Source organism: Scophthalmus maximus, chromosome 1 (assembly GCF_022379125.1).
Source record: "Scophthalmus maximus strain ysfricsl-2021 chromosome 1, ASM2237912v1, whole genome shotgun sequence".
Taxonomy (NCBI): Eukaryota; Metazoa; Chordata; class Actinopteri; order Pleuronectiformes; family Scophthalmidae; genus Scophthalmus; species Scophthalmus maximus.
The window spans coordinates 24,933,734-24,955,708 of record NC_061515.1 but is presented as its reverse complement, the minus strand read 5'-3'; the positions used below and the strand labels follow the sequence as shown (position 1 = coordinate 24,955,708).

Below are 21,975 nucleotides of genomic sequence, written 5' to 3'. Positions count from 1 at the left end.
CGACTGGTTGTTTTTATATATACAAAACCTATGAGAAAACGACTCTACGTCCCACTTGATCAATAGCATCAGTAAACATTTTCCTGAGGATTTTATGGTTCAATCTTCAGTTTCAGGTCTTCTTCAATACAGCATGATGTTCATTTTGTAAAAAAATCCTACGTCTAGTTGCAAAAAACAAGATGGAGCTCATCAAAATGCTAAACTGTGCTCAGACAGCAGTTCACAAACCAATGGGTGTGGTCACGGACGGCGGGTTGACACTTGATTCAAGTCGTACAATGAAGTAGAAGACAATGATATTGTTCGAGGAGTGTCCGTAGCTTTCTGCACACCTGTACAAAGGTTCCGTGTGTGAGGGATAGTGGTGAAGTTGCAGATTGCAACCAACTGAATACCCCTCCCCTTCCAGACGTGTAGGAGAACCTTAAGCTTTAATCATGACTACAATATTGTTCGGAAAAGTCACAATTACATTGTAATAATCACTATGAGCCTCCTCTGATATACAGTCAGTGTGTTTCCGCAGGATAGCACAGCTACACACAACATCACACAGCATCGACACAACATCTCACAACATCTCCCGCCTTCTCGTCAGGCAACAGACGAGTCAACAACATGCCCCCTGCTTTCCACCGTTGAACACTGACAATGGGTTTTTTCCGAGGTGTCTGTACAAACTGGTGGCAACACTGTCACCTTTGTTTCTGTCGGCACGACAACCACGGCCCCTGTTGCTGTGGGAATCGTGTGTACCCTGATCACATGATGACCCATTGGCAAGGTTATGCACACAGTGGCACAGACACACACACAAACATAATCCGTATCCTGCCCCGACTTACCGGCACAGCAGGAAATAGCACTGTGGGGAAAAACCCAGATCATCTCATAAATATGTGAATTAGATCTTTGATCGGACTCATCATTTGGGCTCCTTATCTAAAGTCTATGGGTTGGGGGGGGGAGCAGGGGTTTTAAAATTGTATATGAATGTGCAACGTTAGAGATTCTACAGTCGTGTGACGGAAGGTGTGTGTGTGTGTGTGTGTGTGTGTCTGTATGATGTGGCTACAGCTGTGTGCAGCCTCAGTACTGTTCACATCCTGTCTTGTCAGGGCAGAAGGCAGAGTTTTCAGCCAATGGCCCCACCTGCTGGTCAATGTTGGCTATTACAAGCCATTTAATTGTTCAGTTCATGTTTTCACGCTGTCACTCGTTCGATCTTACCTGCGGGTGAAGATCTTGAGTCCGGTGAAGGACTTGGAGCAGCCGGTCAGCATCTCCTTGTCCTCCTCCGCACAGACTGTGGGGGACGAGGGGGAGATCGGCGCGAGGGTGGAGCAGGAGTGCAGAGAGGCATTCGAGGAGGAGGACCCCGAGCTGAATTCACCATCCGCGCCTTTTTCGTTTACAATCCCGTCTCCCTCTCGCTCCAACTCGGTTCGTTCAGTTGCGCCGGCAGAGGTCACCAGTCCGGCCCCGTGTCCCAGATCCATGTGCGCTCCCTGGTCCAGCTCCATGACAGACGATAGGTTCACTTACTGTGGTCTCATAGTCTTGTCACATTTTTGGCAGGATAAGCCACATCTCTGTAAATTTCGTTATGTGTCGTTATGTGACAGATATATTCGGAATATGATGTGTGTGATGCAGGCAATCGCAGACGAGGCCTCCAGACCTTCTGTTGACTATTCCAATTATTCCCCGAGGAATTCTTGGTGTTTGGAGGAATTAGAGTAGAATTAGTGGAGTAGTCACAATCCGGCTGAAGCACGGCTACTCTGGCCAGACACTGAGCGAGGCTTTCTGACCCCGGCTGCTTCACTCACCGACGTCAGGTCATAGGGTTTAATGGTGACCTTTAGCAGTAAGGTCAAAGTGTGTGTGCTGTGCTCAGAGAAACAGCAAACAAAGGACGGCCACTTTACTCAGACCGCTGCAAGTACTACAAGAAGTGGCAGCGGCAGCACTGAAGACTTCAAGGTGTCAAGGTTATAGCGGCCGACCATCCATCAAAAAATATGACACCTGAAGTAAACCAGAGTCGTATCATAAAGGTACGAAACATAGACGTCCATTAATGAAAAAGATTACACAGCACAGTGACTACAGTGGATTTCTACTACACTTTAACCGCCCTAGGACTTCAAACATGGCTACCCTAATCCAAAGGTCTTTTTTACGAGACACACAAGGTGTGTGTGTGTGTGTGTGTGTGTGTGTGTGTGTGTGTGTCTGTGTTTGTGTGTGTGAGGGATTAGTGCTGAGTCCTGAGGGAGAGATAATCCTCCCCGCATTCCTCTCCACGTCTCCGCTCAGCGCTGTGCTGTCAGCGGCAGTGGTGTCGGTGTCGGTGTTCCTGTGGCTGTCAGTCGCCTCTTCTCTCTCCCTTCTTTGTTTGTTGCTCGGCTCTTCACTCCTCTGTCTTCCTGCTCCCCCTCTCCTTCTTCTCGTCCTCCGCCCTGGTTCGCTAAAGTTTAGCCCGTTGGCCTCCTCCTCCTCCTCTTCCTCCTCTTCTCTTCCTCTTCAGTTTCTTGTGGAGTTTTATTGCAATCCACTCCACGTGAGGCGGACATGGACACACACACACACACACACACACACGGGCGCGCGCGCGTACACACACACACACACTCTCTGGTCTTCTCCTGCGCTGCCCGCCCGGCTACAACCAGGAAGTGGATAATGACAACACCGAGGGCCTCACTCATGGCTGCTCGGTCACATGCCTGACTGAAAATGTCTCTGTTGAATACCTGCTGCTGTATTGCATACACTAAAAAAAAGTATGAGTGTGCTTAGCAAATTTTGTCAATTTAGTTGGATGGCATACATTAAAGTCTACACCTTTCAGCTCAACCTGCAAAGTCCAAAATTTGAAGAGCTTGCCGTTCCTTGAAGTGAAATCTAACCAGGTTTGGGGCTCTCTGTTCCGCTTGTTGAGCCCAGTATCCACTTAACAAGGTTTTTATTATTACTATTATTATTAGAATCACACTTATCAGTCATCATCTTCTGTTATTATTACATTAAATATGTTGATTTCAATGAACTCCAAACAGTCCATAAACATCAGCCTTGAAAACCTTACGGTCCCCACCCGACCTGACCAGGTGACACGGTGTCATGAGTGAGCCCGAACTGAGCCCTGCGCTGTTCGGACACTGAACTGTTCGGACCCCCCCCCCCCCGCCTTCCCTCCAGCGAGAGCATCGATACCGAAAAAGACCCCCCTCCACCCGTGCAACAGCGTGACACACTGGTGAGTTTCATTGGCTCCTGGACAACTAAGCTGTAATATGCCACAGAGGAATATGATACATCAGGCTTTGGCGACACACAAAGTACTTCCAAGTAGAAAAATATAGTTTATCACCAGCCTTGCCTCTAAAGAGATCGGTTGCTCTGATATAAATTGAGATATGTATCAAATCTGGGCAGTCTTCCACAGAGCAATAACAACCTCACCTGCTCACTGATTGAAATGGTTTTACTGAAACACACTCACACACACTCAACACTGTCAATCCCAGGCACTACGGCCCGTCTATATTTGTACTACTATAAAACGACCACTTGAGGGTGCTGCGTGATGGAGAGACAAGCAGGGGAAGCTCTGGATGATTGACAGGCGTATAGCAATACTCACTTTTAAAAGATGACTAACCATCACAACCATCACAAGAGGCCTTATACATCATATTATACGCAAATTTGTACATAAATGACTGTTTCTGGCAATTTTTTTACAGCCGTTTCTGTATCAGCCAGCATTATCTTGAATAATAAGTAAAGCGAGTCATTCGAAGAAGTATGTTTGAATCTTGGAAATTCATTTTTTGCACGTACTATTGACAACATATACACTAGAGACTGAATTAACAGGATATATTGTTGTTTTTATATCCGCTCATAAAAAAAACCACACATTTTAGTGTGAGAAACAAGTAAATTGTGCAACTGCTGGATGTATTGCCATACATTATATCCTGAATAGTTATTAAATCTATATCAATATTCTAGAAGATGATTGTGTGTTTTATGTAAAAGTGTCCAAAGCGATAAAAACTAAAGCTGTCAGTGAAGTATCTAGAGGTTTTAGATTTACTTGAATCCAAGTTACATTGCCTCACCAGATTTTATTCCCATGCTTTTTAGTTTCCAGTCAACTGATCAAACGTATGACCAATAAAGCTACAAGAGCCATGTTTGCAACTGTCCTACAGGCCATGGTCCAACACCAAACAAGCAGAAAGATAATCACAGAGACTGTTAGGAGGACGTCGGCAAACTGCAAAAGCCATTCAAATTAAAATCACAGCAATACTAGCAGCAAAGAGAAGCGTTTTCGAATCTCAATTGACGACAGCCAGGATGAAACCCCTGGTTGATGGTTTGATTTGGGTTTGAGAACAAAGACAACACAGTTAATGTTGGGGGCGAGCACAGTTTGAGCTCAAATTGACTTGCCTAGGGTTTGGGCTTAGGATAGAGAACTATGTTAAGGGTGGTGCACAGAGCGCAGCACATCACTGGTTGCGAGCTGCCCCACCTGCAGGAGCTGAACACCCAGTGGTGACTCAGGAGCATTGAATACACACACACACACACACACATGCACACAAAACACAATATTCTAAACATATTCAGCCTTTCACTGGTATTACACTTGTATTTTTGAATACACACATTTTCTATGAATGTATATTTACATTATTATTAATTTGTATTAACATCATTATTATTATCATCATTACTCTTGTTGTTCTGCCTTTTATCACTTACCTAACTGCTTTATTTTGTGCTACTGCTATTTTATCCTACGTGTGTGAAAAACCCATCTTGAACCCGGAATCTTGTGTGAAATTGGATTCTTTCTTTGGCAGGAACTGGCAAAGAATAAACTGCTTTATTAACATCTTTATTGGAATCATAATGGGCGCATTACATAACTGTACCCTGTCCTGTCCTGACTGTAATATGCACATATTTATTTCTAAATAGCAATCGAATGTCTGTTTGCTGCGAGTAGGAGCAGGAAGGAGCAGGATTGGAAAGAGAGCGCTTGTTGCTGTTACGGTGCATTGTGATTATGATTCCCATCGTCTCGACAGACAGAACGCATCTTGGTGCTGTACTTTTATGTGTCTATAAAAACACACAGACACACACACACCTGCTCCTCTCAATCCGGTTATCACTGTTCCTTCTCATCCGCCGCCCACTCCATGTTTCCATGACAAATAACAAACCACTCGGCAGCACGACACACAATTCGGAGAGATCCTTTTGACTTACCAACACCCACAGCTGCCCTATTTTCGCGGTTTCTCTGCCACTGAGGGGCTGATTATAAATTATAACATTAATCCTAAACCTGACCCCCGACGCAAACAATGTCCGTAATGAGGTGCAGCAAGCGTCACAGCACAGCACATCGGAGCACTAAGCCCCTTTCTCTCTTTCTGAGACCTATTGGCAGAGCGACATCTGATAACACAGTGGAAATGAACAGACTGCTTCTGCGTGCACTTACGTCTTCTGAGGCCATCAGACTTACAGATTCAATCCTGTTTGAAAATACAAAACTTGACCTTTGCATTATGTCTCAAACTCAGTTTGTGTGTGTGTGTGTGTGTGTGTGTGTGTGTGTGTGTGTGTGTGTGTGTGTGCGTGTGAGCTGGTGAATGAAAAGATATGTCTGTAATGCGCTTTGCGCCACATAAATGCAGCCATTTTCCATTTAAACTCGACTGCACTCGGGTCACGGCCATCAGCCGCATGTTTATGTTACTTTGGCGAGAGAATCCAGCAGACTGACTTCTGACATACTGAGATGTGGTCATGCATTATACAGTAAGTGACTCCATCTGCTCTCCACAGCAGTGATGAGTGACGGGGATTAAGTTACTTGCTACGCTGACCCTTCTAACTGTCGTCCGACTGCTGAATGTTGCAGAGAAACGGCTCTTCCACTGTACGAGAACCGGCTGCTGGAGGACAGTTTCAAAGTGTTGCTTCATGACAAAATGACAGCCTTGTGTTTTAAGTGGTTGGTAGTAATATGAGCTTGTTTATATCCACAACACAGCCGCCTGTTGAACAAATCGGGCATCTCAACTGAAATATTTGACTTCATAAGATCCTGACATTGTACTTTATTGGGCAACACTAGTGTACAGTAAAATCGATTTACTACGCCAATGAAAATGAAGTTCATTTCTCACATAAGAACTAATATGTTAATCGTTAAACGTAGACAACGCAGTCCCTACAAACTAGACCATAGCATGACAGAAATGTGGTGTTGCTGACATGTGGCCTACAACTCATCAATACTCCGCCTCGTGGTGGTCAATGACGAGAACTGTTGAAAGAAGCCCGGGTTCATAAGATTACTTTCTGTGTTCAGATGCTGTTTACCTACAGAACAACAACAAAGTTGAGATTTTTCGCCATGTTCAACGTCAGAGGTGTTCATCCCCCGGGGCTCGGTTGGTTCCATGGCATTCGGCTACGTTACATTTTTCAGACATCCTGCTCTGGTGTAGGTCACTGGATGTGACAACAGACCGACAGGAAGCACATTGGCGCCCATGAAGTCCCCGTCACCGGCAGGTCAGCAGCAAACTGCAACTGCAGAATCCAATGTATACTCCCATTGTCCCATGTGGGAGTGCTGGAACAGAATTCCTTTCAAATTAATTTGCAACTCTTATGCACCAAAACCTTAACAAGAGTCAAACCAAGTCAAATCCAGCCTATCCATCTCCACAATTCTAAATGAGCCCTTTGCCCCTTAGCAATGATTATTTCATTTAACTGGTTGTAGACTAATAAAAGTTACATCAACATACCTGTGCCTCTAGATACTGAGCATGATGAGATGAATTATTGGCAGTCAAGAGGATTCATACTTCTGACAGGAACAATGCGAGACACCACACAAACACACTACTATTGCACACTACTAAGTGTCACAGCATGTTGGACACGAATCCGACCATCACGGCTGTTTGAGTGCAAATGCGATTTCTATGTCAAGAATTCTCAAACAGCTCAGTGGCAGAGAGAACAATGTCTTCACTTAAAACAAGAGTGTTCCCCGAAAATACAGTTTCCTCCGTGTATTCCTGTGTCATCTGCGGTAGCCGAACATGAATCGAAAGAAAATATGCGCAAATTAATATACTGAAATGAATTGGTACTAGCACAAATAGTATCTTTGTGCTCGTGTTATTCTGTCCACTCCACCTCGATTCATGAGGAAAAGGCTAAACCTAGAAACATGGGCAACGCAGTTCAACAGCACAGCAATCGACATCCTCCACACGTCTCTAAAACCTCATATTTTGGTTTCAGCATTAATGTCTGAGTGGGCCTGCCACATAGAGACACAGTGATCACGAACAATATTTGAAACATGCTGTGGTCAACTTGTTCATCAGATGGCAACATCTGCATTCCGAGGTCAACACTGAAAAGGACAAAGTCTATGGACAGAAGGAGATCGGGCCGTTTTGGATTGCTGCACCACAACCCCTGTCTGTTCTTTCGGCTCTTCATCATTGCCATCAGTGTTCGCTCCACCATCTGCTGTGCCGACAAGTTTGCTACATTATGCAACTTTTTGGCTGGAGGCAAGAAGTTCATCGTTCTCCCCCTCCGACACTCTCAGCAGGTCAAGCCAATGCATCAATGCATGTCGATGAGGATCATCAGTGGCACCGTCAGTGGGTCGCCTGAGGCTGAGGTGAAACCACCGCATACACTAAAGCATCATATGGCAAACACAGACCATAGAGAGGATTAAAGGATTCTAGGCTGGCTAGCTGCTGCACACACAAAAAAAAAACAAGGCGCAAACACAAAAATACATGAATTTACCAAAATCAAAAGGGGATTGGCCTGTGTCGGTGAGGTTCCTTTCAAACTCTCCTGCCACAGGGCCATATATATATGCCTGAAGTTTCCTCCAACCTGATTGTCTTCATTATGTATTAAAGTAACTCAACTGCACCAGCCTGCCTAAAGTATCTGCGCTTGGTTCCTCCCTGCCTCTGCTCAGACCACCAGCCGGGAGAGCCTGTTCTTCCAAATACTCACATGACAACGAAAGGTTATCGAGGGAGACCACTGTGACTAACAGATCCAATTTGGTGAGGAAGAACTTCACATCTCTTGTCATCAAGCCATCCTGTCGTCAGTGATTGTAAGATATACAGTGGCTTGAATGTATGGTACGACAATTTCCTCCATGTCATAAATGTCTTCGTTCTAGGCTATTTTAATCACTGTGATTGAGTCTCATTTCCATTACACATCCTTTAGAGAGTAGACATATATCTAATTATACAGAATAAACACAATTTAACTCCAATTAGCATTATGACTGCCGGGAAGACAGCATTCAATGTCTGATTATTATCGACATCTGTCATCTGCAACAACACGACATGTATGAAGCCTTTCCCATTCAGTTCATTTCATGTCTTTCCAGCTGTCCGGAGACAGCAGGTCTGTGTTCCATCTGCAGCCTCTATTGTCAGTGATAAGCACTGTCAATGTAGCATTACAAACACCAGACACGCCGTCACAATTTATTTTTGGCCACTTCGCTAGGAGACACGACGGATTAGACTTCGACCTATGACAGCTTGCCGTGTTCCCCAACCTGTGTGATGCCACATATGTGATGGACGCATCACTACTGCACCAACGCATCACTACTGCACCAGCTTCCTGAATGAAAAGGGAACCCTTCAGCACCACTTGGCAATAAAGGTGGTGTTCTTCTTCCACTGTCAATCGAAAGTAGGGGGAGTACGTGTGCAGAGGGTGATGTCACACGCTCAGACAGGAATGATTTAGTATACTGCTCCTGAACTGAGGGTGAATTTCACATGGTCACAGCTTTAATTTAATTAAATACTAAATCTGGGCCATCTTTTCCATGGTTACAGTTGCTCAGCAATCTGTGCTTTTGGTCAACAGTCGTACAAACTGTAAATATTAGATGAGAGAGTGGTCACCCTTTTACACTTTTATTTTCATTGCTAATGCAGCATATCTTTGAGGATGTTGGCCATTGGTGGGCGTAACATATGTTATGGTGGGTTGTCACTTCATTGTAAACTGATCAAATTGTAAATGTTCAACCAGCGATGGCTTATATTCACAACTCTTACTTTAGCCAGTGCGCTCAACACGTTGTGCCTTGCAGGGAGGCATTCCTAACCTTAAACCTTGGATTACGGCAATGTTGCATGCTGAGAGAGTGGTCACCCTTTTACACTTTTATTTTCATTGCTAATGCAGCATATCTTTGAGGATGTTGGCCATTGGTGGGCGTAACATATGTTATGGTGGGTTGTCACTTCATTGTAAACTGATCAAATTGTAAATGTTCAACCAGCGATGGCTTATATTCACAACTCTTACTTTAGCCAGTGCGCTCAACACGTTGTGCCTTGCAGGGAGGCATTCCTAACCTTAAACCTTGGATTACGGCAATGTTGCATGCTGTATGTACATTTTATTTTTTTATTGAGACAGTGAGTGTAAACATGAACGGAACCATGTTCATTAACATTATTTGGGATCAGGCAACGTGATTTTAAAGTCCCACAAAATGCACGTTAGTTTCGACCAGCTAGTTTCTTTTTTGAATAATTAGTTGCATAATAAACTCACATTTGCCTCAGCACAATAATTAAAAGAGGATTTGAAATGACATCGCCTCTTGAATCACTGAATCCTCTGCAGACCTGTAGCTGCAGCGAACAATGTGATGTACAGCATCAAAGCAGAATCCCCGCTTCTCTGATTTCCCCCGCTTCACATGGAAACAGCACATAAACCAACGGTTTCCCTGCGGTGCGGAGTGAGGCGCTGGTTTAAGGTAGTAGGATCCCTGCTGAGGCTTCAAAGCCTGCAAACTCATCTGAGAAAAAAGGCAGCGCACACACAGAGCGCCGCAGCGCCACAGATGCGGCTGATCCTTATGCAACGGCTCTGGTGAGTCAGGAGAATTGACAGCTGTGACAGCTCGCCCCACCCCCCGCCACTCACAGACAAACACGCACACAACTACAGAAAATCCTATCTGGAATACTGATTACACTAAATTATATTGAGATTATGCCCAACGCTGGTCGTGACATAAGAAGCCGTCTGATGAAGCAGCGTCACCGTGTCCCGTTCACTGCACTGTCTGGTCCGAACTCAGTGATGGAAAACACCTGAAATCAGACACCGGCTGTGGCGTTTGAAAGACTAAAAACTATTGCGACCAGGCGTGCGTTTAATTTGTCATGATTCAGTCCAATATCAGACAGGCCACCGGCACATTCCTGTTCCTAAATCATTAGGACCCGCTCTCACTCTCTTCCCAAAACACAAATAAATCTCTGCGGTTAAAAATTTGTGAGAAAAAAGAAGGACAGGGAGAAGGAGACAGTGAAAAGAGAAAGCAAAAGAGAGAGAAGGCTAAGAATAAAATGTTAATATTTATATATATATAGTATTATCGATTATTTATTCACACACACTATGATACAGTGCTTTTTCTATCACACATCATTCATACACTACCGTCGGCAGCACTTCAGGGTTAAGTGTCTCGCCCAAGGACTTCTGAGAGTTTGTACCATCGACCCTCTGGTTTGTGGACGACCCGCTCTACTCCCTGAGCCACAGCCACCAATAATAGCAAAACGTTCAGAAGCTGAAACTCTATGAATCCCCTACAGACACTGTGAATACTTTGCTTTGAATGAACCAAAAATATCTAAATGTATGATGAAACGTTAAACTGCTGGACACTGTAAGGCCCGGTGCTGTGTCTGTGCATCGTGCTCATCCACTTGCCTTCACTGCAAAGTGGAATAAGTGGGTCATCCACCTATCTTCGGCGGACTTTTTAACAAGGGCGGATCACCATAGTAACAGCTTCAGAGGATCAGATGATAATTTGTCAAGGACCACTAGTCCAGCTTGTGCCCAGGTCAGTTACCCATCTTTGCCTCCTGCCCGTCCCTTCTACTGGTTAGCCCGTTGCTGGCTTCACAATCAGAAAGACAGCAGCCTGCATCCCGGTTGTCGAGCCTCCCTTATGCTCCTACGCCCGAGATGCCTCCCGTCTCATCCTGCCTCTGAAGATTAACCTTTCTCCAGCGGTCTCCTTTCCCCGGGTTACGTCGACGTTGGTCCTCTCTCTACACAGGCCAGCCACACAGAGCCTCGGAAGAACCCGGATGTCAGCTGATGCCCCAACACGACTGAAACAGTGATGTGTATCAGCGATGGCGGGTGTGGTCAGAGGGCCACCATTCGAACAGTGCTGCCCAGCTTGGTGTTGAGTTTCTCTCTAAATAATTCAGGCTGTTATTCGCAATCTGTTCCGTTAAATTAGATATGTTTAGATCATCACATACATTATCTCGAGGCGCCCGTCTATTTATCCGTGCAGGTTTGTTTGTCTGTGGCAAGAAGCCTTCGCACAGAGAGGTGCAACCTTCATTCGGCAGGTTTGTCTGGAGCGGTGAGGGGGCAGCTGTTCAAGGGAGAGGCCTGTTTACCAGGAGGACGACAATTAGATTGGAGATTCACACACGCCAACTGTTTCTAGGGCAACAGAGAGGCCAATATTTCATTCATGGAGAATGAAAAACAGCGTTAATATTGACAACGCACTGAGCTGCAATGTGCACTGGAAAGATACAGCAGGGAAAAGTTAGGCAGGACAGTATCCCTCAAATACGTGTTGACAACCTTACGCTCACATCAGAAAAGCTGTCGGTGATGACGACTTGAAATGAATTAGCTGGGATCCACTGCTTAGCCATGTGGTCAAACCACTTGGCTTTCTTGGTCAAGTTTCAAAAACATGTGCCTAATAAAGATGAGAAAGGACACGACGGAACTTCCTGAATCCTCTCAAAGAGCTGCATGTGGACTGACAGTGATCTGGCAACAGTTCACATTATGGTAGAGCTCGGTGACACTCAGGACTACGCCATGTGACACTGAGTGATGAGCACTAACGGAACACAAGAGAAGAAAACTAATTAGTGACATGACCGCTGCATGGTTGAGTGGAAGGAACAAACGAAACTATAGACTATGCACTCTCTAAATATATGACATCTTTATTAAATAAATCTGCATCCCATTATTATTCTCCCAGAACTCTGGGCAATTTTTTTTACATATTTTGTCTTTATTTGTGCATAATCCGATCCGGATCACTGTTTTAGTTGCTGGGGGGATTTGTTTGTCATGGAGACAGAGGAGCTGGATGCTACGTGGACGATGACCACAAGATTTCAAAAACTGGATTTCAAATCCAAAGAACAACGATGCCACACACCACATCAACAAGTCCTGAGCGACAGAGAAGTAAAATCCTGAATAATGTATACTGCTGGCGACTCATTTGAGTTAATATGCTCATCTGTCTGAATGACATATCCTGAGCCTGACAGGTGCCACGATGGACCTCGGGAGGCATCACTTGACGTTGAAAACTCATAGACAAAATAAAGACGGACGACAATTCTCCAGGTCCTCCCACCGAACAAAAATGAAACCAGAATACATTGGATATGGGCGCCGGGCCATTTTGTGCTTTGACGTCATTTGAAGCCAGGGTCTGTGCAGTGGTGATAGTGGAGTGAAGCCGCGGTGTCAAGGCTGTGCCAGCAACGCGCTCCACCAATCACAAGTCACTGTCAGCTGTCAATCATCACGTAGCACCCCGTTTTTATGGCGTCAAATAACTCATTCAAACCAGACGTGTCAAAGAAAAAAAAGGAACATTTGAACATACATCAGTGCAATAGGAAATATCGAAAATGACAGAAACGATCTTTAGGAGAAGTTTGTTTTATATTATATGTGTTTTAAATTGGAGCCTTGTCCCATCTGCTAACTTGGAGGGGGCGGACCTATGACCTATACTGTAGCCACCAGGGGGTGATCCAGATTATTTGGCTTCACTTTGGACCAGTTGTTATGTCGTCAGTCTATGGTAAAACTTTGGTCACTAAATAAACGGAATAAAAAATGAAAATGGATAGTGGAAACATATACTGATTATCATCTGCTGTCTGTGAAAAACTGGCCAAAAATGCTCACAACGTCCACTGGGCAGAGGGCAAAGGTCAAAGGACCGCCACGGGCAGTGACCGGGAGAATAGGGAGAAGACGGGTGGATAAGATTCTAGTCCTCTGCTGTAGCTAACAGAGGACCTCGGGGTTTTCTCTGTGGACAGCTGCCTTGCTAAGGTCTACCGATGTGAGGCCTCTCAGGGACACCGGAGGCGGCCGTGGCTCAGGAGATAAGGAGGGTCGTGCACTGAAACCAGAGTTATTGTCGTGTGTCAAGACACATGACGTGTGATGTGTGCGTAAGATGGGAACGGGTGAATGTGACCTTTGGGTGGTCAATAAGACTAGAAAGCGCCAAATAATCACAGGCTATTTAACTTTTTAAATTGAGGTTACCATATCTCCCTCCATACGGCGCACAGTTAGAGACTGACACATCTTAGTTGCCGAAACACGCTCTGTCGTGAACTGTTCAAGCAATTCATTGGTTCGTGCAATTCACTCTTGTTATACTTTGTCCGTAGCCCTGCTGCAATGCTTTCTAAGTTGCAACTTCCTAGTCTCTCCGGCCTGCGTCACTTCCCTATCTGTGCTCCCTATATAGTCAGCGCTCCGTAAAAGAAGAACAGGAGCGTGGGCAAAGTGGCGGTCTGTGCAGTGTGTGACACCAGTAAAGTACACTAAAGCACGCACGCTGTGTCCCGGCGGCGCGAGCAGTTTGACCTTCTTGACCTGTGAGGGGCTGTGAGGACCACACCGCCCGTGGAACGCACAGCAACATACACTAAGTAACATTCAGGAAAAACAGGTTGGCAGCAGGAATGGGAAGCATCCCCCCCCCCCCCCCCCCCCCCCCCCACCACCAGTTCAGTTTCCTCTTTCCTACCTGTAGGACACCTGCTTCCTGAGGGTCAGCCGCACAAACTCGGCCTCCATCTGGGCCACAGACAGCCGGACCCCCCCTGGTGCCTTGACAAAACACAGACACGCAGTTTCATTTGTGTTGCACGTTTTCAGCCAGCGCTGCTGCGAGAACGCGCACACTGGAGTGCGCCTCTCTTGACTGCAACGTAGACACCGCACAAGCCCACCTGCCCGTCCGCGGCGAACGCGTCCTCCTCCTCGGACACGTCCTCCAGCGCGGGCCGGTGCACGGCCACGGCCGGAGCCGCGGAGTCTCTCATCATCCCCGCGGTTCCTCTTCCTGCTCCCCTCCTTCGGCTGCGAGCGTCCGACTGAACGTCGCCTCGGCTGTCTTCCTGCTCGGCGCGTGTCACGAAAAAGTTGCCGTCAGCCGCTGCAGGTGACGGGATGCGACTCTTCCCTCGGCCGATGCAACTACCGACGGCGAACCATCTGTGCTGTGATTGGACCGGAGGAGATGCTACGAGGAGCCCCTGTCATCGTGGCCCCGCCCCCCTCTGGTCACAACCACACATCACTCCGCGTCGCTCGCTTGTCGTTATGCATGCGGTTGCAGTGGCTCTTACCTGCGTGAATTATTGTCATAATTATGAAGTATGGCAAGCTCAGTCAGGATTTGTTTTTCTCCTTTGTCTCTATTCTTCTTTAGGCACGGGGGAATACAAATTGAAGTTTGCATTTTTTTTTCTCAGCATGCGCTTGAGTCGTCAACTGAAGAAATATTAACTTAACAAATAAATGCATGAAATTGTCTTTTTTATTTAATATTTATTAAATGCTTAATGCATTTTTAACAAACTATAATACTGTATAATGGAATGAAAAAGATGTTGAGCCATGCTCCCGACTCCTCAGCCTCTCCTATCTCTGCTCCTGTCTCCCCCATGCATCTCCTCAGCCCCTCCCTTCCTCCCCATGTTGAACTATATATTTATTTTTTCAATTAACTTCACATACAGAATTCTCTATGTAAAAAACAGTAACACTGGAGATAATCTGCACACAAAAATATTAGATATACACTCCAATAACATAAATGGATTGATTGATTGTCACAGTGACAGTATTAATTGTTAATTGAAATATAGGCGGGGATGCATGATGTCAAATTTAGTGGACAGATTAAAAAGGAATATTTTGACATTCAAACAATTGTCTTACTCCTCAGATTTTACTTGGTGTTACCGGGTTATTTATTTAATATGGACAGTGTCCTTGTGGACAGCATTTTTATCCACCATGACTTTTTTTGTACAGGGTGAACTTCCACCCTTGCAACTTTCCGATAATGAAGGGGGATATATATGTATAATCTATACACATTATATACAAAGAGTTATGTTATATACCGACTCGTTCAGTCCTACTATAGTGGTGTCATCAGCAAATTTGACAATGGTGTTGATGGGATGGATGGGGGAATAGTCATGGGGTAAAGAGGGAGTAGAGGAAATAAACCACTTAAAGGAATAAATAGCACAGCGGTGCGATTATAGTCACAACCTCGATATAAAAGTGAAATCAGGGAGGGTCATAGTTCAGCTCACCTTTAATATCTGCACCTCGTGCTCGGAGGGTAAGGGAGGTGATGTGACTTCCGTCCAGCTGGGGGCAGCAGAGCTCAGCTTCTCTGAAAGTGGCCTCCCTGTGGACAGAGCAGGAACTGTATATCCTAGTCTCGCATATTTCTACTTATGTATTTCCACATGCCACACATGTTGGACTCACTGCTTCATCACGGTTTCCCTACAAAAAAGTGTTTGTAAGCTACACTTAGTACTGTCTTAGTGGGGGTACAAATCTTTGCATAGACTAACAATTTGTGTTTTATTTTTAAAAGTATATTTTTTGGAGTTGTTGAAATAAAAAGTACCCTTAGGAACTGTATTTACAGTAACCAGGGACTGCAGGAGTTTTTCAAGTATCCATACAGATCTTAAGTGTCCGTTCGATGATTTCAAAAGACAATCTATGATACATTCATTCGGACACCCTGCCATGTTGGATGTGATGATATGAACTTACAGTATGTACTGTGTTGTTCAGGTCCAAAAAAAAATCCTTGTCACTAGCGGGAACAGAATATTCCAATAGAACAGAAGGCCAAAATTGCAGCAAGCATTAATTCAATGTCTCTTATTGGTTAATCCGACTATTTTGCTGACGTTGGATGTAACCTATAGACTCTTAGATTACCGTTAGGAATCTGTTGCATGGCTGTCTAGACTCCTGGCATCTCTGTGTTTTTGTCGACACAACAAATTCTGCATCTTTCTGTGAAAGGTTATTCCACGTTTTTGTAAACTGAATTTCATTTATATACAATTCATGAGGCCATTTGAAGTGCAGGACTAAAATGAGTTATTGTGCCTTCAGGGTCAAGTTTTGAAAATCCCCAAACACACACACACACACACACACACACACACACACACACACACACACACACAGGGTGAAAACAACACCCTGCCTTTGGCGTCCAGTGTAACAAAAACTGCGCATGGAACCCTTTCTGAAGGAGGATTTACTACAGGATCAGTATGAACTGGGTGTTCAGCTGTGGCTCAGGAGGTAGAGAGGTATTCCACAAACCAGAAGGTCGATGATTCGATCCCCACTTCCCCCGGTCAGCATGCCGAAGTGTCTTTGGGCTGGACACACTGTCACATGACTGTTATACACCATGCCAGAAGTGTATTGATGAGACAGAAAAAGTGCTGTAAACAGCAGCGCTGTATGAATGTGTGTGTGAATGTGACTTGTGCCGTGAATCGCTGCGAGTGGTCGACAAGACTATAAAAGAGATATATAAATAAAGTTAATTTATTATTTAGCATTAGTAATGAACTGAAAACTGAGTGTTCATACAGGAAATTTTCTCCCTGATCGTCAAATGACTCCCAAACCCACCTCACCTGATTCCTATTCCCGAATCTGCTCACCGTGTGTGTGTGTGTGTGTGTGTGTGTGTGTGTGTGTGTTGCATTCTTGTCAACCCATCAGGTGTTTTGTTCTCTTGCCCGTCCCTCAGCCTGTAGACGTATGGAAGATTGTGGGTTGTTTCTTACAAAATGTAAAGAAATTTCCGAGTGACTCTGGCATGACAGTGTCTCTAACTCCATATATAACGCTGCGTTTGTGCCAGTTTCCCTTCCTTTCTCGGCTCCCTATCAAGAGGAAAAATCAATGGACACAACTGGGCACGTCCATGCCGCGGGGTTGCCAGGTTATCGGCCAAAACAGCTTTACAGAGCTGTGGAGAGACTGAACACACAGCCTTTGTCTGTCCCATTGATAAAAAACCCAGAATGCTGACTCTGCTGGACTGCAGTCCGTCTAACCACATCTACGTCTGGTCTGCAGCACCTAGCAACCCAGTACCCCAACAACCTCCCCAAACCGCCCGTACAACAGCCCCAACCCCTGCTGCCCGGCCCAGTTTCTCTTGGCCTGCACATGCAGGGAGCAGCTAAGCCCCGTGCTAGCTGGCCAAAGCCCTGCGGGATTAGACTAATGCAGGCGGCGGGAAGCCACTGGTGGTGAAACAACAGGCATGGGAAGTGACCCTCATCTCTAATTTTCTCCTTTCTTCACACGACAGCGCTCAACTCTCTTTGACTAACTTTTTTTCTGTGATTAAGTAAATGGTTATGGGTGTAGACATGCGAAGAATACGACCACAAAGCAAAGCAAGGCAGTGCAAGCACCTTTCAACAACAACCAGGTGATTCAAAATGATTTGAGACGAGAGGAGAAAGTGCACTGATGGGGCTGTAACCTCCAGGTCTGTGGCCCTGGGCCTCCGCCTGACTCTGCCATGAGGCCTGCTCAGGCTGAGCCCACACACACGACCAGGGACCGCCACTTGTAAAGGTCGGCGGGGTGCTAGTCTGCCAACAGGTGAACCAAGGGCCCCCCGAGGAACCTGTGTGGTAGATATGCACTCGCTGAGTTCTTTATAATAGGTACACCTTCTTATTCCTGCAATTACCCAATAAGCCAATCACGTGGCAGCAGTGCAGCGCACGGCCCTCCTGCAGATACAGGTCAGGAGCTTCAGCTGATGTTCACGTCAATCAGTGCTCCGACTGGTTGGAGCTGACAGAGCTCCGGTCGCTCAGATAAACACTTGCGCAACCGTGGTGAGCAGAGAAGCATCTCAGATTGAACAACATGGTCTACAACAGAAGACCACGTCGGGTTCCACTGCTCTCAGCCAACCATAGAGATCTGAGGCTGCAGTGGACACCGACTGAACTGCACTCTACATTAGTAATGTGTTAATAAAAACATCTGTTGTCATGTCTCATGAGTTGTTGTTGCTCCGGGCAGCATTGTCTCTAAATCTGTTCTGTCCAACTTACACAGGCAGAACAATACAGCAGCATCATGTCACTGACAGAAAGACAGACGAGTGTGTGTGTCTGTTTGATGCATTATCACTCAGGCAAAATCCCTCTGTGTCTTTAGTCGGTGTCCCGACCTCATTGTGTCCGTCATGCGCTCCTACGGCAGGGTTTATTTTGGCAGCCCTGGGTGTCTGGTGTGCGGATGGCACTGGGTAGCAGCAGGGTCTGGACCTAGCAGTGCCCCCCGCTCCCCATCCTCAACCCCCCGGATTCTGCTGACGTGGCCCAACCCACCATGAGATAATGCCATTCCAGACGGATCGTGGCTAAAGCCTCTCTTTTCTGGCTCTCAGGTATATAAAGAGGGGGCAACGGTGGAGCAGAGGACAAAGCACTCTGGGAACGTTCTTCACTCGTTGCTCTTCGTCATCGTCACTGCTCTCTCTATCTTGCCTCACCTCCCTTCCCTCCACCTGCTGGACTCTGAAGCGAGCAGAGTTGAGTCTCCAGTCACTATGGATATTGCCATTCAGCACCCCTGGTTCAGACGGGCCCTGGGCTCAGCCTACCCCGCCCGACTCTTTGACCAGTTTTTCGGAGAGGGCATGTTCGACTACGACCTCTTTCCTTACACCACCTCCACCATCAGCCCCTACTACAGACAGTCACTGTTCCGCAACTTTTTGGATTCTTCTAACTCTGGCATCTCTGAGGTAACAACCACCGACTCACACCATGACTCTGACTCGGTTAGTACTTTGGAGAACAATGTACAAAGATGGATGTCTTAAGTTCATAAGAGAAGCGATGTAAAGACGTAACAGCTGTCTCATCTCAAACAACAACCCTCTTCAGTGCTATTAAGATAACATCAAAGCTAATATTAACAATAATTCAAAATTGAAGTAGCACTATTTCTTCTTTTCTTACGTGCATAGTGTTGCACTTATTTATTTCCTAAAGAGACTGGAATAGGTAGATAAAATTTGCATTCAAATTGAATTTTAAGGCAGATATGATTCCATCTATCAGTAGTTATGACAGCCATGAGACTGTCCTGATCTTTCTTCTTATATTTGGTCTCTTTATTCAGATTGCTCTGTTCCACGGACAGTCTTGACTTTTGTTGCTGCGTCCACAACGCAGCGTAACTTTTTACTGAACCAAGCAGGAAGTCATGAACCTACATGTGTAAATATTCAAGAAGTTGAAGCGTTGAAAGGGGTCAGATTCTTTGAAAATCGAAACATATCTTGACTAAGTTGACATGGCGGACCCTGTCTGTGCTCGTGTGTGTGTCTGTGTGTCCCTCAGGTGCGGTCCGACAGGGATAAGTTCACAGTCTACCTGGACGTCAAGCACTTCTCCCCCGATGAGCTCTGTGTGAAGGTCACTGACGACTACGTGGAGATCCAGGGCAAGCATGGAGAAAGACAGGTGGTGCTCCTCCTCCCTCTTACACACACACGCGCGCACAAACAAACACACACAACTTTTAAAATAAAGTTAGCAATGATGTTCAATAAGTCATGTGAGTCAACGTATTCATGGTATTTTCTCTTGAAGTTAATTTCTCTCAAAGTATTCATCAACTGGACCAAAACTCCATTGAAAGCTGAGAGAAAGACTATTTTGAAAAACATACATTGCAAAAAGTAATGTAACTATAAAAAAGATTTGATAAGAGGGGCCTCAACAGATGAATCATGTCAGAACTAGCCCGGTGACAGGCTGTCAACTTATCCATGATGTGGTCAGGTCATGTGTGTGTGTGTGTGTGTGTGTGTGTGTGTGTGTGTGTGTGTGTGTGTGGGATTGGCCCCCTCCCATACAAACCTCAAAGGATAAGTCGTTCGGCTAATGAATGAATGAATGAATGAATGGATGGAATATGTCAGAATGTTCAGACTAAACTGGTGGAATTGGGGCTCAACACTTCTGTGTTTATAGTTGAAGTTCACTTTTATTTTCTGGTGTGTCGCACTCTGGTGTGTGACCCTCAGACTCATCGTGAAGACAGAGTCTGGCCCTGCACCACAACACTGCAGAAAGACTGTACTTCCTACTGTATGAACTACATCTATGCTCTGATCTTTGACCTCCTGTATCAGTGGGACAGATCTCTGCACATTAATACCGAGATCCACGACTTTCATACAGTTTCTGTTCAAAAGATCTGAACTTTGCTGCAGGTGCACACCCATTTATAAAAAACGAGGGAACCATTCCTTTAATCAGTGGAGAGAGAGAAAGGGCTCACGACTGTTATTCCCTGCTGTGTTTCAGGACGACCACGGTTACGTCTCTCGCGAGTTCCACCGCCGCTACCGCCTCCCCTCCAGCGTCAACCAGCCAGCGATCACCTGCTCCCTGTCGGCCGATGGTCTGCTGGTTCTGACCGGGCCCAAGGTCAGCGGGGGGAGTGAATCTGGCCGCAGCGAGCGCAGCATCCCCGTCACCCGTGACGACAAGCCCAACGCTGCTGTATCCTCTTAGAAGCCCGGTCGGTGGGGGGGTTGACCAGTCTTTGACCCTGCCCCTTTCCCCAACAACCTGCATCCACTGGGGGCGGACGACCACCGTCTCTCCTCCTCGCTTCACTTTCTCCTCTAGAGATTCTTCTTAGCACACTCTCACAGTACCATTAGCATTGTTGCTTTGAGTTTAACAAACATCACCCATATAAGGGTGGTTAGGTGAGGGGCGGCTGGAGGTTTTAAGGAGAAAAGTCAGGTCAGGACGAGGCATTCACGCGACCCGACCCCTCAATCTGCTGGTTGTTGTTGGGTTCGCGTCAGAGACATTCCTCTGACAGTGCAGACGGTCGGAGTTGAGATTGGGGGTAAATGCCTTGTCCTATAGATTTGCCATCAGTGAAGTTCTCGGAGCCCTGGCTGCAGCCGTTCTTCTTCTTCTCTCTCGTCTTAAATATATCCTGTCCTGTAATCTAGGCCTTGTTCAGTGGAGACCACACCTGCTCATTACTGAGAAGTCCATACTAAAGAAACATATAATAAAGCTGTACGATTAACAAACTCCTGTGTGAATTTCTCCGTCTGTGTTTGTGTGTAACTAAGGGATCTTCAATCTTCAATCTTGTTAAACGTAATATTATATATAATATATATGACCGCAGATATAACTACAAAAGGCCATTTCTGAAGAGACTGCTGTAGGAATGCCAGCTGCTGATTGGTCGACGCTCAACTGGATCGGCTTGAATGTGGACGGAGAAGCTGAAGGAGTATGAAGAGAAGGAAAAGTGGGAAATGGGTAGTTAATGTGTAATTACTAGAAAGTTTGATATTAGATCAAAAACATGTTTAAGGTTATTTATCATTTTTACAAGTTATATACAAGATTTTTAACCATTTTTATTTTGGGTTCGGTAGCAGGTCCAGCATGTGAGTCCATGCTGGTTCTATTTGGTGCTGCTGCTGCTGTGCCCTCTAACGTTCAGGCAAAGGCTGAACTGAACACAACCAGTCCCGGCCAACTCCTGACTGGGTAACAAAGAAATCAAACACAGGCCAGACCTCTCAACCTTCCCTCAGTTCTGACCAGTCTCCTCGTTTCCGTTTTTTCA

General features: G+C 45.8%; 1 protein-coding gene across 1 annotated transcript; it reads left to right on the top strand.

Annotated features, from left to right (window-relative positions):
* The first annotated feature begins 18,791 nt into the window (after nt 1–18,791).
* cryaa (crystallin, alpha A) lies at nt 18,792–21,619 on the top strand. The gene is made up of 3 exons (XM_035629670.1): nt 18,792–19,102; nt 19,704–19,826; nt 20,676–21,619. The coding sequence occupies exons 1-3, from the start codon at nt 18,905–18,907 to the stop codon at nt 20,883–20,885; spliced, it is 531 nt and encodes a 176-aa protein (XP_035485563.1). The 5' UTR covers nt 18,792–18,904; the 3' UTR covers nt 20,886–21,619.
* Nucleotides 21,620–21,975: the final 356 nt, after the last annotated feature.

What these genes read in the sequence shown, in the direction of transcription:
- cryaa (XM_035629670.1), top strand. Translation starts at nt 18,905, where the DNA reads ATGGATATTGCCATTCAGCACCCCTGGTTCAGACGGGCCCTGGGCTCA. An exon ending in CTAACTCTGGCATCTCTGAG is followed by an intron (nt 19,103 to 19,703) that starts GTAACAACCACC and finishes TGTGTCCCTCAG; the next exon opens with GTGCGGTCCGACAGGGATAA. An exon ending in GCAAGCATGGAGAAAGACAG is followed by an intron (nt 19,827 to 20,675) that starts GTGGTGCTCCTC and finishes GCTGTGTTTCAG; the next exon opens with GACGACCACGGTTACGTCTC.